This window comes from Nyctibius grandis, chromosome 1 (assembly GCF_013368605.1).
Source record: "Nyctibius grandis isolate bNycGra1 chromosome 1, bNycGra1.pri, whole genome shotgun sequence".
Taxonomy (NCBI): domain Eukaryota; kingdom Metazoa; phylum Chordata; class Aves; order Nyctibiiformes; family Nyctibiidae; genus Nyctibius; species Nyctibius grandis.
Window position 1 is genome coordinate 96,951,935 of NC_090658.1, and position 15,715 is coordinate 96,967,649.

At 47.2% G+C, this 15,715-nt stretch overlaps 1 protein-coding gene across 1 annotated transcript; it reads left to right on the forward strand.

The window, feature by feature from the left end:
- The first annotated feature begins 776 nt into the window (after positions 1-776).
- EEF1A1 (eukaryotic translation elongation factor 1 alpha 1) lies at positions 777-5,431 on the forward strand. The gene is made up of 8 exons (XM_068399967.1): positions 777-846; positions 1,750-1,942; positions 2,838-3,017; positions 3,145-3,441; positions 3,690-3,840; positions 4,024-4,280; positions 4,496-4,730; positions 5,029-5,431. Exons 2-8 carry the CDS (start codon positions 1,799-1,801, stop codon positions 5,151-5,153), a joined length of 1,389 nt encoding a protein of 462 aa, XP_068256068.1. The 5' UTR covers positions 777-846; positions 1,750-1,798; the 3' UTR covers positions 5,154-5,431.
- The last annotated feature ends 10,284 nt before the right edge of the window (positions 5,432-15,715 follow it).

Sequence of the window (15,715 nt, forward strand, 5' to 3'; positions counted from 1 at the left end):
CAGAGTCAACTTGTGTTCTTTAATGGTACAAGAAAGAAAGAGCTTGCTTTTTTTTTAAAGCCAAACGATGGTGTTTCTTATTCTGGTGCATTAAGCTTCCTGAAGTCCCTGCTCTCTCCCTCCCTCCCCACCTCTGTTTCTGGGAGACTTGCAACAGAATGGGGGGGGGGGGGGGGGGGGGGTCCGTGCATTCCATCATCTGAAGCAAGTAACAAATGTAGGCTACCCAGCGTCACTGACTGAACATTTCCAGCCTCATTGACCGAGTTCTTTTGTGTCCCTAATAAGAAACATAATTAATCTGCCTGGGGCTCTTCCCCAGGGACTTTCTTTAGCTGCTGCATCCCCCTGGACCGGGCCGTGCTGCCACGCGTGACGCTTTCTCGTCCCCACAGGCTCTAGGCCCGCTGTGCCGCCTGTGCCCCTCCAGGAGGGGGCGGGGGGGGGCGCCTGGGGCTCCCGCTGTGCCTTTGCGTGCTGCCCCGCCTCGCCGCGGAGGAGGGAGCCCACTCCCGCCGGGCCACCGCGGCCGCTTTCTGTCCCGGTGCTGGCGGGGGTCACCGCCCCGCTCCTCCAGCGCTGCTGCCACAGCGCACCGCGGGCCCGCTCCGGAGAGTGCCCCGCGGGGCTGCACCGTCCCTGCGGCCGGCAGCGGGACGGCCCCCCGGGGGGGGGCGGGTAGCGCCCTTTGCCCGCGCGGCCACCAGGGCGGGGCTGCGGGGGCGGGGCCGCGGGGCCGCCGGGAGCGGTGACGTGTCCCTTAGGCCCCGCCCCCGCGCAGGGTATATAAGGGGAGGCGTTCACGTAGTCGGTCTTTTTCGCTCCGGGTTTGCCGCCACCGATTAGGTGAGCGGTATACGCGCGGGCGGGCCGGGGGAGGGGCAGGGCCGGGGACCCGTGCACCTTGAGGGCCGGCGAGTGCCGTGCGCGGCCGCGGCCGCCGCCGCCGCGGCGGAGCGATGCGCTGGGGGGTGGGCGCCGGCGGGAGAGAAAGGGAGGGGTAGTAGGCGCTCGCGGGGGAGCCGGGCAGGCGGGAGAGCGCACGGCGGGGTGGTGGGGACACACTGTCCCCCTCGATCCACCCCTCCCGCCTCGGGCTGGGGCCCGGCGAGCGGCGTGACCATGCCGGCATGGGGCACGAGGTGGCCGGCCTTCCTCCCCCACCCCTCTCGCAGCGCGGGTGGTGGAGGGGCCGTCGCGGCGGGACGCGCGGTGCATGGCGGGCAGCGGTGGGGCCCGTCGGCAGTTGTCGGGGCTCGTGGGCCGCCGCCGCCTGGGCCGCGGTGGGGGAGGGGACACGGGGCACGAGTGAAAAAATGGCCGCTCGCCTTTCCTCCCGCCGCCAGCTTCACAAAATGGAGGACGCGGCGGCCCGGGCGGGGTGAGTCACACAAAGGAGTGGGCCGGCCCCGCCCTCCGGGCTGCCCGCCGGCCCCGGCGCGCCGCCGCCCCGCTGCCCGGGCGCCGGGGGTAACTCGAGCCCGGCGGCGGCGCGGGGAGGGGGCGACGCGAGGGGCGCTCGGCGGGGGTCCCCGGCCGGCGCCCGCCCGCCGGCACTGCCCCTCCCCCGGCGGGGCGGGGCCGGGCCGGGGCCGAGGCCGCCATCCCGGCCGGGCCTCCCTGCGCGCCCGGCCGCCATCGCTGCCCGCGGCAGCCTGCTGCTGCCCCTTCAGCTGGGTCCCCGCCAGCGGCGCTGGGGCGGGCGGTGGCACTCGACGCGTAACTGGTGTTTTTCTGGGGAACTTCCAGGTGCCGATTCTCTTTTGCCAAAAAAAAAAGAACTTAACTAACATCCGAAATGGGAAAGGAGAAGACCCACATCAACATCGTCGTCATCGGCCACGTCGATTCTGGCAAGTCCACCACCACCGGCCACCTCATCTACAAATGCGGGGGGATCGACAAGAGGACCATCGAGAAGTTCGAGAAGGAGGCTGCTGAGGTGTGTGGGCCTGTGACATCAGCAAAATTTTGGTGGTGCAGAGATGAATAAAGAACGATTTCTTTGCAAACTGTTCTGTGGCCACGGGGAGGCAGTTTGGTTGCAACTGTCCCAGTAGCTGAACAAGTGCATAAGTGTTCTGTGGCCACAGGGCGGCAGTTAGGTTGCAGTTGTCCCTGTAGTCGAACAAGTGCAAAAGTGTTGCATCCGCCATATTATGTTAATCATCAAAGCTCAAATTGTGACGTGTAGGACGAGGGAAAAGAAAGGTAGTCTGAAGATACATCTGCATAATTCTGTCTGGAAGTATAATTTAAGTGGAGTTCCCAGCTTCAGTTTTTGCATATATGTAGTTGAGGATAAAATTAAAGAAGTTGCTCTCATAAGGTTTACTTTTGAAAGTGAGAAGGGTACGGATTTTGGTGTTTGAACCTGTAGAAAGTCTTAATGATCACATTTTTTTTCTGTGTTGTGATAGCGTAGGTCTTAATAAGAACATGACAGAATGAAACGTAGCGAAAGTTGGGCTGAGTGGCAGTTCAAACGTTTATTACCGCAGGGATTGCATTAGTAAGACACATTTGTAGAGGACACTTGATAGTAGGACTTAAGCTCAAGACATATATTGTAAAGATGTGTTAGTGCAATTAACAAGCTGTCGAGAGGCCTAAGCTGTCAACACGTTAAATAACAGAAAACAGCTGTCATCTCTCACTCACAGTGCCAAGTGTATCTTGTTGCTTGTTTTACAAGCAGCAACATTTTTCATTATTAAACCACTTACTATTCGTAGATTTTGCTCTTTAGCCAGTGTGTGATCTTCCTGAAGGAAATGCAAATATATATCGTTCTTAAATTTAAAAAAAACAAAAAAACTTTTGTTTTTAATTCACAGATGGGCAAAGGTTCCTTCAAATACGCCTGGGTCTTGGACAAGCTGAAAGCTGAACGTGAGCGTGGTATTACTATTGATATTTCCCTGTGGAAATTTGAAACAAGCAAATACTACGTCACCATCATTGATGCACCTGGACACAGGGACTTCATTAAGAACATGATTACTGGAACTTCTCAGGTAATGTAAATAGAACTAAGGATTTCAGGAGTTCAGGCAGGTTGTTCCTTGGTTGGGGGGGTTCCCCTAATACCTTGACACGTGTGCAAACATTATAAAGGGGTTTTTTTTTTCTTTCTTTTCAAAGGCTGATTGTGCTGTCCTGATTGTCGCTGCTGGTGTTGGTGAGTTTGAGGCTGGTATTTCTAAGAATGGGCAGACCCGTGAGCACGCCCTTCTGGCTTACACCCTGGGTGTAAAACAGCTGATTGTTGGTGTCAACAAGATGGATTCCACCGAGCCACCTTACAGCCAGAAGAGATATGAAGAGATTGTCAAAGAAGTCAGCACTTACATCAAGAAAATTGGCTACAACCCAGACACTGTAGCTTTTGTGCCAATTTCTGGTTGGAATGGAGACAACATGTTGGAGCCGAGCTCTAACGTAAGTTTGACATTTGCTTATATCAAGAAATAAAACTAGGAGGATTATTGAGATAAATTATGCAATAGTAAAATGCACGTGTTTTTCAGTTATGTTTGCCGAGGTCAAAAATCAAATGCTAGCACTTCACAAATTCTTTCTTTCCAATAGTGTATCAACATAATGCTAAGATGAGCCACTTGGTCTTTTCTAGCCTTGGGCAATTAAAATTGGCAGGTGGTTTATGCCTGGGCTTGTTTTTGTTACAGATGCCCTGGTTCAAGGGATGGAAGGTTACCCGAAAGGATGGCAATGCTAGTGGAACCACCCTCCTTGAAGCTTTGGACTGTATCCTGCCACCAACTCGTCCAACTGACAAACCTCTGCGTCTGCCTCTTCAGGATGTCTACAAAATTGGCGGTATGTGTTCTCTATAATGCTTCTCATTTGCCAGCAACAGCTGACATATGGGACAGAAATGCAGTTGTTTGCCTGAGCTGTTCTTTCAGGTGGAAAATATAGAATACTTTTCACAAGTGCTTTTTCCTGTGAGGGCATATATTTGTTGAGCTGAATTACTAATGTTGTTTCTTTTTTTTGCAGGCATTGGTACTGTGCCAGTTGGCCGTGTGGAAACTGGTGTTCTGAAGCCTGGCATGGTGGTTACATTTGCCCCTGTCAACGTTACAACTGAAGTAAAATCTGTTGAGATGCACCACGAAGCCCTGAGCGAAGCTCTGCCTGGTGATAACGTTGGCTTCAATGTTAAGAATGTGTCTGTGAAAGATGTTCGCCGTGGCAATGTTGCTGGTGACAGCAAAAACGATCCTCCAATGGAAGCTGCTGGCTTCACTGCACAGGTAGTTTTTGCATCTGTTTGAAGACATTTGAAACGTAGCTCTGGATTGTGAATTACTGGAGTCCTTTCTTACTAGTAGGCTAAGCTATAAAGTGACGTAGACTTGTGTTCTGAGATGTATTTGCTTGAAGTAAATCATGTGAAAGCCCTGGCTTTGTAAGATGCATTAGTATTCAAAATTATCCTGGTGTTAATTTAACTTCTTTGGTTTTCTAGGTTATTATCCTGAACCATCCTGGCCAAATCAGCGCTGGCTATGCCCCTGTGCTGGATTGCCATACTGCTCACATTGCATGCAAATTCGCTGAGCTCAAAGAGAAGATTGATCGTCGTTCCGGCAAGAAGCTGGAGGATGGCCCCAAGTTCCTGAAATCTGGAGATGCTGCCATCGTTGATATGATCCCTGGCAAACCCATGTGTGTTGAGAGCTTCTCTGATTATCCTCCTCTCGGTAAGGCATCTCCTAAAATGTGTTAATACTGATCCCTGGAAAAGACGCTCCTTGAAAGAATCAGGATATAGTGTGTTAGCAAAACGCCATTAAAAGCCATGACTTCAGTAGAAACTTTGAAGTGGAACCAAAACTTCAGTGGTACAGGGGTATGCTCTAGGTAATTATGTATCTCTGTCCCAGTATCACGGTTTTCACTGTCCTGGAGTGGTGTTTGCCCCTCAGGTTGTATGTAGCTGCTGTGCAGGTAACGCTGTGGGTACGTAGCCCTAGTCCTAAAATCTGTTTTTGTTTTCAGGTCGTTTTGCTGTGCGTGACATGAGACAGACAGTTGCTGTTGGTGTCATCAAGGCAGTTGACAAGAAGGCTGGTGGAGCTGGCAAGGTCACAAAGTCTGCCCAGAAGGCCCAGAAGGCTAAATGAAAATTCTGTACATCAGCTGCCACCTCAGTTGTAATCAGTGGTGGAAGAACAGTCTCAGAACTGTTTGTCTCAATTGGCCATTTAAGTTTAATAGTAAAAGACTGGTTAATGATTACAATGCATCGTAAAAGCTTCAGAAGGAAAGGAATGTTTGTGGACCATTTGTTTCGTGGCAGTTTAAGTTATTAGTCTTTAAAATCGATAAATTTTTTAAAATGGAAACATGACCAAAAATCTGTCACAGAATTTGAGACCATTAAAACACAAGTTCAATGCTATGTCTCTGTGTTTTTTGGGTTAATGTTAAGTTTGTAGAAAAACCTATATACAGTCCTGGTGGGACCAGAAAGAAAGGATGGATGTTACTTGAGTCTGTTCAGAAGTTGCAAAGCAAATACTCAAATTTGTTGTTTCTGAAGAGTAAAGCAAAATGAAGCTGCAGCTTTAGTTTTAACTGATAGAAGCCTTAAAAAAATCTACTTCTGTGGTGCTTTCTTCTTTAAATATGATTTGTAGATTGGATAGCACAAATACCAGGTAACAGGGTATTTTGGTGCATTCTGTGATGTGTTGAGTAAACCAAGAAAACTTTATATTGGGAAGAAGCAATAGTGTGAACAAAAACACATTTAACCTTGGAAAAAAACAAAGAATCAAGCATTGGGTTTCCTGTAAGTCTTGTACACAGACTTTTCTAATTGCTAGCAGAACCAGATTTTTTTTCTGATTAACTGCAGTGTATATCTTTTAAGATTAAACATTTATCTAAATGTTTTCTAATCTATAGTAACACATTCAATAGCTAAATTTCAAAGCCAAATTTTGTTTAGAAGGAAACTTTGTTGCTTGTCAGGCAATCTCTGAACAACCAACTGTTACAGTGTTTTGATCAGTTTTTATTTCAAGAGCAAAGCTGAGAGAGAAACTGGCAAGTATTTCCACTGCCTTCCAACAGGATGGTGTTCGTACCTGTCCTGCCTGGGGATTTGGAATTTTTGATCTTGAGGTCAAGGATGTTTCTAGGATGCCTGCTTGGAGAACGTACTGGTGCGTGTCCCAGAGTGTTGTGATAAATGCACATTGCTCTTGTCAGCACCATATGATGTGGCAGGACGGTATACTTGCTCTCTTTTTAACAATGGGGTTGAAGATTTGGATCAATCAACTGAAGTGGACTTGGGTAACTAGTCCAGAAAATTACTATTCATTACTAGATAAGTAAGTAAAACATTTTGGTCTGTAAGAAATACCAGCTGTAATAAATGAGGATTCCAGTATAATTGGAAGTCTTGCTTTGAATTGGTAAGTAGAGACAAGCAGTTAATGGGTAATCAGACCTGGCTTGCATAATGACGCAGCTGTTTTACTAACCTTTGACACAATTTCCCCACATAAGTTCAAAAAGAATTCAGTATCTTTGCAGGATTATTGTTCCATGACACCAGTCTGTTCAGTCTGTAATGGCTATATTTTCTCATTTGTTTCCTTTCCTTCAGAGATGTGCTTGCTCTGTAGGAACTCATCTGTACTGCTTGGATATGCTTGGATAATCCTGAACTGCTGTTACTTTCATGCTCTTCGTTCACTTTGGTTGGATCTTTTCTCCTTTTCTGCTCACCTTCTGTGTCTTAACTACAGTAAAACCTTGGAGCATTACGCACTGTTTTTAAAGGTATAGATCTACTGAGTGCAGTGGAAGCGAGGGCTAGAGAGCTTCAGTCCTTGTAGAAGACAATGAAATTCAGTAAAGGAATCTCATGATTCTTAAAGTCTGCTTCTAAAGGTTTGTTAATATCCTCAAGGCAACAGGAAGTATGTAACTTTAAAATGGAGGCAGATGTACCATTGCCATAATAAAGCTGAGGTATCTTGCCAAATCTTTGCATGCTTTTCAGTTAAACTGCTGGCTTTTTACCAAGAGACACTGGTCAGACTGGTTCAGCAAAGTGCAAAGTTACAATTTGGATGAAAAAGGGCTTTGGCATTAACTGCCAAACCTGTCTTCAGTTCAGCCATGCTTTTAGATTTCCTACATGTTCCTGTGTAGGTGCAGGATGTTTGGTTTGGCTGGCCGTGGCCTGGGTGTGCAGTATCCAGTCCGTTTGCAGTTCCTCTGCCCTCTTTGCACAGTGTTGTCTCCAGCTGGGTGTACTTGCTCTGCTACTGTTTGTAGTAAGCAACTGATTCAAACTGAAGCCTTAAGGCAAAATAAGGTTTGAAATAGCATTAGGCATTCAAAGGGTCGCTGACCCCAAGCAGCGGAAGCTGAAGGAGGGGCAGCAACTTAAGGCCAGCAGCGAAGCTATTTCAAGAGGCCATTTTCTTCTGATCAGCTGTGTGTAGATCAGAAAAACTGCCAAGCGTGGCAACTGCAAGAGCTGCTGGGAGGATGTTTCACATTAAAATGGCCCAGCTGATCAGGCGCAGGAGCCAGCTTCCTCAGCTGGGGCAGAGGGGGTGGTTCTGCCTCTGCAGGAGGAAAAAAAAAAAGCATAGGGAACAAACAGTATTAGGGCTAACAACCTTACATGTACGCAGTAAAAACAAAGGCAATTGTGAATGCTCTGCCTGCGAGACTAGCAACTGCTTTGAAGTATTCAAAACCTCAATGTTACACATTCTGATTTTTTTCTTGTTTTTTCGTGTTTTTTTTTGTTTTTACTGCTGTAGACTAGTTTTGCTTTCTATGCACTAACGCAATGCCATCTCAGTTTTTATTAATCAACTACCTGGGGAAATTGTTAGACTTTTGTAAACAAAACTTGCGAATAAAACTACTTTGGTCAAACTTTTAATAAATGTTAATAGTTGAGAACTGTATTTGTCTTGTGACTGCTTATTTCTTTAAGCAACTTTTACAGCTGTCCTTAACTCTTTCCATACTGTCCTGCAGTGCTGGTGATGTTTATACAGAAGCGTGAAAGCATACTGCTGTGGTGATACAGCTAGCTGAGGGCAGAAAACTGGCTAGAATATTAAGTTTATTTAATCTATTTTGAGTTTTATTGCTGAAGGTGGCAGTGGGGAGCTGGAAGATTGAAACATAATTTCCTTTTTAGTTGATGATGCATGCTTTGGGAGTCCAGAGGGATTTCAGTACACAGAAATATTCCAAAAATGTACGTGGCGAGGTACAGATACAGCAAAGCCTGGTCTGTGTAGGGAGATGGAGCAGCACAGTTGTAGCAGCTGTAGCCAAGTAACTTCTTGCTCAGTTTTGTTTTGCCAGGTGAATATTTTAGGCTGGAATAAAAGGGGCTCTGCTCAGGCTACTGCCCCAAGGTATTTTAATTGTATCTCAGACCAGCTTGTGCAAGGCTAGTAGCTGGAATAGTTAATTTTACTGAAATTGCAGGTGGCACCACTGAGAAGAGTCTGGCCCCCTCCTCTTGACACCCACCCCTAAGATATTTGTAAGTATTGATAAGATCCCTTCTTAGTCTTCTCTTCTCCAGGCTAAACAGACCCAGCTCTTGCACCCTCTCCTCCTAAGAGAGATGCTCCAGTCCTTTAATCATCTTCGTGGCCCTCTGCTGGACTCTCTGCAGTAGTTTCTTGTCTTTGTCAAACGGGGGCCCAGAACTGCACACAGTACTCCAGGTGTGGCTTTACTAGGGCAGGGTAGAGGGGGAGAAAGACTAATTCACATTCTGATTGTATCTGGCTCAATACATTTTGAAAGGTATTGACAAACCTGACAAATTACTGATTATTTCTCTAAACGCATATTTTAAATTTTAGACTTGGTCAAGGTAAAACCATGTAGAAACAAATTAAACTTTGTACTGTATGGAAATATCCTTTTCCTCATAGGTGCTAAATGATTCAATATCTGTTTAAGAACAGCATAAATTCAATCTAGATCACAAACACAACTCAACTGGTTTTAATTTATATTAGTTAAATGTTTATGTAGTGCCTAGAGGGGGCTGGAGGGGCAGAGGAGGATATGGGGTGGCCGATGAGCTCCCTGCCTCCCCAGCAGCACCCTCCTGCCGTGTTCTGGGCTCTGCAAAGCACAAGTCCAGACGTGCAATATTCATTTTTGCCGGTCCCCAAAGTGATTGTCCGTAGGGGCCTTACTTGCTGTGAAGGATGGAGACTGAACTTTCCTTATTTATTTTTAAAGTCTCTTTGCTTCAGTGCCAGCCAAGCGAGTTCTTTTTCCCTGACCCACGCTGCTGCAGGACGGCTGTGCCATGGCTGGCCGTGGAGCGTGGGGGTGGGGGGGCACAGGGAAAGGACCCTGCTTGAGAGAGCCGGGGGTTTTGTGGAGACACGTGCCCTGAGGAGCCGCTGCTGGCAAGACGTGTGCGCAGGTTGAGGTAACTAATTTTGCCTGCGTTTTGGGCAACCCAGGATGAGTTTTGTTCTGTGCTTCCTTCAAAACAATGCGGTTCCTTTCCCTTGCCTACCTGCATGCAGGTGGCTGCAGAACTTCTTACTAGCTGTTTAACATCCTTTGCAAGGTCTAACTCGTCTTGACTTCTCACAAGCCTCAGTTTATCTGTTTACTCCTGGATCTAAAATGTATCTTCCTTTGCTGATCAGCCAGTCATCTTTTTCCCAGTCCCTCTGTGGTTTGTGCTTCTCTGAGGTCCTGCTCAAAGTGGCTGCTCCATCCAAAGCCCCTTTCTACAAGAATTTCTTCCCTCTCTCTCGCTTTGCAGTGCAAATTGCAAATTCTGACAGTTTTAACACCTTTGAGTTTATGATGATTATTTTCAAGTCCTCAAATTCTTCATGTTGTTTGCACCAAATAGTACTTTCTGTCTAGGAATTTAGCCTTCTGGAATTGCAAATCTTAAATAATAGCCAAACCCTAAACTAAAGAGGAAGAAACTGTGGCCACGGAAAACAACACTGGGCCAAATTATCATTTCTCCTGCAATGCTCCTACTGCTTACCAAGGGGAAGGCTGGAACCGCTTCACTTCAAGAGGCAGAAGAGAGCACTCAGGGTGCAAAAGAGCTGAAGGAAAACCTGGTAGATGGCAAAAACATATTGGTTTCCAAAACACAGAATCTGTGGTGTTTTTAGGCTTTTCTGAATCCTCTTTAGTCCCTTCAGATTATTTCTGCATTATAAATCAATTACCTTATTGCCTGCTTTTTTTTTTTTTAAAATGAGGTTACTTTTCTCTGGCTGCCTATCAATAATTCTTTAATCCTTTATGTTTCAAATATTTACACAGCACAATTCAAATCTGCTATCTTCCCTGCACTGATAAGGTGACAGGCAAACACGTATTTTCCTCAAAAGCTTCTGGGTGAAGTACTGAGGAATCACAGAATCACAGAATGGTTAAGGGTTGGAAGGGACCTCTGGAGATCATCTAGTCCAACCCCCTGCCAAAGGAGGTTCACCTAGAGCAGGTTGCACAGGGTCACATCCAGGCGCATTTTGAATATCTCCAGAGAAGGAGACTCCACAACCTCCCTGGGCAGCCTGTTCCAGTACTCTGGCACCCTCAAAGAAGATTTTCCTCATATTCAGATGGAACTTTCCATGTTTCAGCTTGTGCCCATTGCCCCTTGTCCTGTCACTGGGCACTACTGAGAAGAGCCTGGCCCCATCCTCTTGACATCCACCCCTAAGATATTTGTAAGTAAGTGTTGATAAGATCCCCTCTTAGTCTTCTCTTCTCTGAGCTGAACAGACCCAGCTCTCTCAGCCTCTCCTCATAAGAGAGATGCTCCAGTCCTCTGATCATCTTTGTAGTCCTTCGCTGTACTCTCTCCAGTAATTCCTTATCTTTCTTGAACTGGGGGGCCCAAAACTGGACACAGTACTCCAGATGTGGCCTCGCCAGGGCCATGTAGAGGGGCAGGATAACCTCCCTTGACCTGTTGGCCACACTCTTCCTAATGCACCCCAGGATACCATTGGCCTTCCTGGCCACAAGGGCACATTGCTGGCTCATGGTTGTCCTTCTACAAGGGCATCTGCTAGCTCAGGCCCAGCACAAACACAAGTCCATGGGTTAATATGCTATTCTTTCATATTACACAGTCACTGGAAATAACCAGAGCCAGCTCACCCCAACTCAGGGCCCTGCCTGCCCTGCCAGCAGCAGACGCAGTCACTTATTTCCCTTTCAGCCCAGTAAAATCTCGATTATTCAACACAAAGGCAAAGAGCCACAGCGAAGCCCATTTCCCCACCCCAGGTCCCTGTTCTGCAGGGATCAGCACAGCTGGCTGATGAGGCAGCTGAGTCTGAACGCGTGCAGTGATGGAAAGGCAGGGCTACCTTCCCCTCCCAGAGGGGTTTCACTGAAGGCAGGGCTGAAATTTAAAAGAAAGTTTCAGATTCTGCCTATCTGCAGACACCTGGGCACATCATAAGCAAAATTCCCATTTTTTTTTTTTTTCTTTGAGAGTGGGGGGTGTGTATATATATATATATATATATGCACACACACGCACACGTACTTGTATATATTATACATATAACATAAATATACACATATAAAAATTAATAACGTGCCTACTTTCTCTTTTTTTTTTTAATTATTGCAGTTAAAAATATGCAGTTCCTGTTTTGAAGCTGGATTCTAAGCTTATTCCTTAAATAGAGTGAACCACCCTAAATGACTACATATTTAGGGTTTTTTATTATTATTTATATATAATAATATTTATATATTTAGTTATTATTCATAAATATTTAGTTTTATAAGCTGGGCTGTGGTTCTGCTAACAGGACATGGGTATTTTGGAGAAAGAGATGTAGGCTTGTTTGGTGTTAAGAGTTGCCTCTGTGTAAAACAAGCCCTTAAATAGCCTTTGCCGGGGGGGGGGGGGGGGAAAGCAGATGAATTTAAGTGTAATTATAGGTTTGCTCCTGCTTGACTGTTATTTCTAGTAATAATAGCCAATATTATGTAGTCTGCTGCTGAAGTGCTTTTATTGCTGGCAGTACCCTAATTCTTTGGAGAAGGAGGGGATGTACACATGTGCACATGGACCAGGGAAAGGAAAGAGCAACCCCAAACAAGAGCTCTGCTCTGCCACAGCTGCTTCCTTGTGAGGGTAATTCCTGCAACTCATTTCTGGGCACGACGCCCCCAAGATTTCTACACTCATGGCACAGCTGAGGAGACCTGAGATCACGGTGTGGGACGTGACCGCTCTGCATCTGGTACAGCCCCTTCCAGCTCGTGCCTGACGCCCACCACCATGGGTCAGCGCCACTCTGGGGCAGTGACATCGAGTCAGCCCGTGGCCGCGTGGCCAAAGTCCCGTGAGGTTCGGTGGGACAAGGACAAAACCTCACTGAAGCAGCCAGCTCGGCAGTACCAGCCACAGCAGCTTTTCCTCGTGTCTCTAACAATCCTGTACGCTTGTGATATAAGCCACCATCTGGTCATATGCGGCAATTTTCAAGTTAAGCCACATGAAATTGCAACCAAGGAGACTAGTCACGAGCCTGTTGACAGCTCCCCCCTCTTCTTGCTGCCCTGTAAGGCACAGAGTGAGCTCATTTTCCCGCTGGCTCAGTGCCTGCTCTTCAGTCAACCACATCAAGCGCTAAGTCACTTGGAACAAGAACAGCGTGTGCTTATTGGTCCCCAGCGGTGCCCGAAAACATGCCTCCTGGGGCTGGTGCTGGGAGCTGCAGCTGATGCTAGACATGAACGCCTTCCCCCTTCACTTCATCTGCCTCCCATCTCCACCTTTGCCGAACCCTGCTCCTCCTGGGGAGCCCTTTGCAGCCCGCTCTGCAGACCCGTTCCCACAGCGGGGAGGCACTGACTCTGTAGGGACACAGATGGGGAAGCTGGGGACAAGGGCATGTTTGAACTTGTGGTTCTCAGCTGAGCACCCCAAGGAGACAACACAGGCTGTCAAAATATCTAGACTTAAGTCTGCAAAGAGGTGAAGAGGTTGTAGCCTCCTGCTTACAGGTTAGATTTGCCACTACTGGACACCTTGGCACAGAGGTCAAGGCCAGGCACCACGTAAGGTGACTCCACAATGGTGACTATGGAGTCAGAAAGCCTCTGATGGGAATCCACGTGTGTCTGATCCCTCAGAGTGACACATGCAGGGTTAAAGCCTACACAGCAGTTTAGAAAGGAAAGAGACAAAAGCATAATTTTGTTTCCCTAAAGGATCCCTGTGGTTGAAACAGCAGATCAAGAACCAATCCCTTTTTCTCTGCCCTTTTTGTAATAGCAATTGCAGAGCAAGTGTCCCATGCTCCAGCTGAATGTCCCAGCCACCACTAACTTTCAGCACAAGAGGGGAAAGGACACATTTTATTACTCACCAGCCCCGCAAAGCCATGGCAAGAGAGGGAAACAAACACCTGGAAGGACTGAGCGGCACAGGCCATGGTTTGGGGGGAAGCACAGTGAGCACCTCCCCACTGGAAACGGCAGCTCCTAAGGGACAGCAGATTCCTCCTGCACCCACTAAATGGGGTCTTGATATACTTGTCACTGGGTGGAGAAGCACAACCTGGGAGGTGGAGGCATCAGAACTGATAAACCCCTGAGCATCTAAAATAATTGCAAGCGAAGATCATCCTTACCAAAGTGCAAGGGCAATGCTCAACTAGGAGGCACATCTGTGCTTGCAAGGGCCACCAAAGTGGGGGACTAAGGCAAGCCATTTAGCACAGCCACTGCTGCACCATTGCAAACATTCCAGCAGCGCTGAGACCATCAAAGGTCGGGCGGTGACAGCTTTTAATGTCTCCTAGCATAAAATGTCTTCCCATTTTTCTTTTGCTCTCATCTTCCAGGCAGAAATAAAGAAAAGATGAGGAACCTGGGCTGTCCAAGTACCATAAAAAATGGAAACTAGAATAGGAAAGGAAGACAACAGTTGTCTTGAAAATCTGGTACAAGATAGAATGGTAGACATCTGAGGAAATTTGGCTTAGGGAAAATTGCTCATCACCAGGCATGTGTTCTGCAGAAGGGAAAAAAAAGAGAAACTCACATTGAAACAGGGAACACAAAGGCCCTTGGTATGTGCAACCAAGTTAGGCCAACCTCACCACACATCCTACCCTCCCTGCTTGCCTGGTCACAGCAGGGATTACAGGAGGACAAAGTGCGATTTGTGGCTGCACAGCCAAGGAAAGGCAAGTGGACAGCCATGTTTAAGGCAGGCTCCTCCGCTTCTGCCCTTCCCATCCTGTCGGCCTTAGCGAGACCGCAGGACCTGTGAGGGTCTAAGCTCACTTTGTCTTCATGTAAAAAGCAAACCTTGAGCCTTGTAACAAATCCCCAGTGGAGTTAGAAAGCAGATGGCACGATGTCTGCATCCTATCTGCCCATGCTATTTACAGCAAATTATTTAGCCTTTCTGTGTTGGTTTTCTTCACAAAACAAATAGAACTACTTGTAGCTATGATTTCTTGTCATGTTAAAAGTCTTCTCAACAAGAACAGTTCAACAAGCACAAGATGTTGTGGCAAGCCCTTATATGCATGAAAGTAATACCTGAGGAACAGCCAGTCCTCAAACTTGTGTCGGACTTGTGCACATGCCAGGTTTTCCATTTCAGCAAATACGGACATCATTAACCCACATATGTGAACAGAGGACACCCTGTCTCAACAAGGAGCTCACCAGTGGCCAAAGACACACTTCACACTGGAATACAGACAGCAGTTGTTACAAAAGATCTGCTGGAAACCAATGCATCCATGCACTTCTGACTTCAGTTTCCCCCAGACTTAACTCTCTCCTCCTTTCTCACTCTTAGACCATGTCTGTGCATTGTTAAGTTGCTAAAAGTGAGAAAAACAAAAGCCCGCTCCTTCTGCTCTGCCTTTGATGCGGGTGCAGCCCAGCTCAGTGGAATCACCCTTTGATTTATGCTGGCGTGTGTGAGACCAGGACCAAGGCCTTTGTAGCATAGAAATAAATTCAGCACAGAAAGCTGAGGAAAAAGTGCTTGCTTCTGTAGCTGTGTGCGAGGGGCTTGCCTTTCAAGACACACATTATTGGAAGCGAGGTCTTCCTGTCAAATGACTGCTGAGAAGGAAATGCAGTTTTGAGATTGCACAATCTGCTTAGAAGTGAGAGGATGAAGGTGTCAATAGGGCTTCCTTCCTAGTCTGTAAAAACTAGATCTAAGTGTTTACAGACATAGGTACATCAAAAAGAAACATGATACAAAGATAATGCAGTGAAGAAAGCACAAAACTTTCTCGATTAGAAGCTCCGCTGCTTTGAATAGGCAGAGAGGCACAGGATTCAGGGCTGCTTTGGAGTCACACAGCTGGAATTTCAAGAGCACTGTATCTGGAGCCTGAGTTACACCGCAGAAAGCGTAGCTGCTTTCCTTATGCTAAACTTAAGGCTTTTAAGGTTGAAGTAGTTATTTGAGCCAACAAAGCTGAAAGGAAAATACAGACATAAAGAGGCGGATACATGTTACCTTTTCTGAGCCATTCTGACATGAACTGACCTACAGATCATGTGTCTAAAGCTGTTCCATGCAAGCCAATAGCTGGTGACAGAGATGCTTTCAGGTGGGCAGATGATGCCCCAAAGCAAGCTGTAAGCTCTGCCCATCCTCCTGCTGCCTGACAGGGTCTCT

Coding starts and splice junctions, on each gene's coding strand:
- EEF1A1 (XM_068399967.1), top strand. CDS start 1,799: ATGGGAAAGGAGAAGACCCACATCAACATCGTCGTCATCGGCCACGTC. Junction 3,018..3,144: donor TGATTACTGGAACTTCTCAG/GTAATGTAAATA, acceptor TTCTTTTCAAAG/GCTGATTGTGCTGTCCTGAT. Junction 4,281..4,495: donor CTGCTGGCTTCACTGCACAG/GTAGTTTTTGCA, acceptor TTGGTTTTCTAG/GTTATTATCCTGAACCATCC.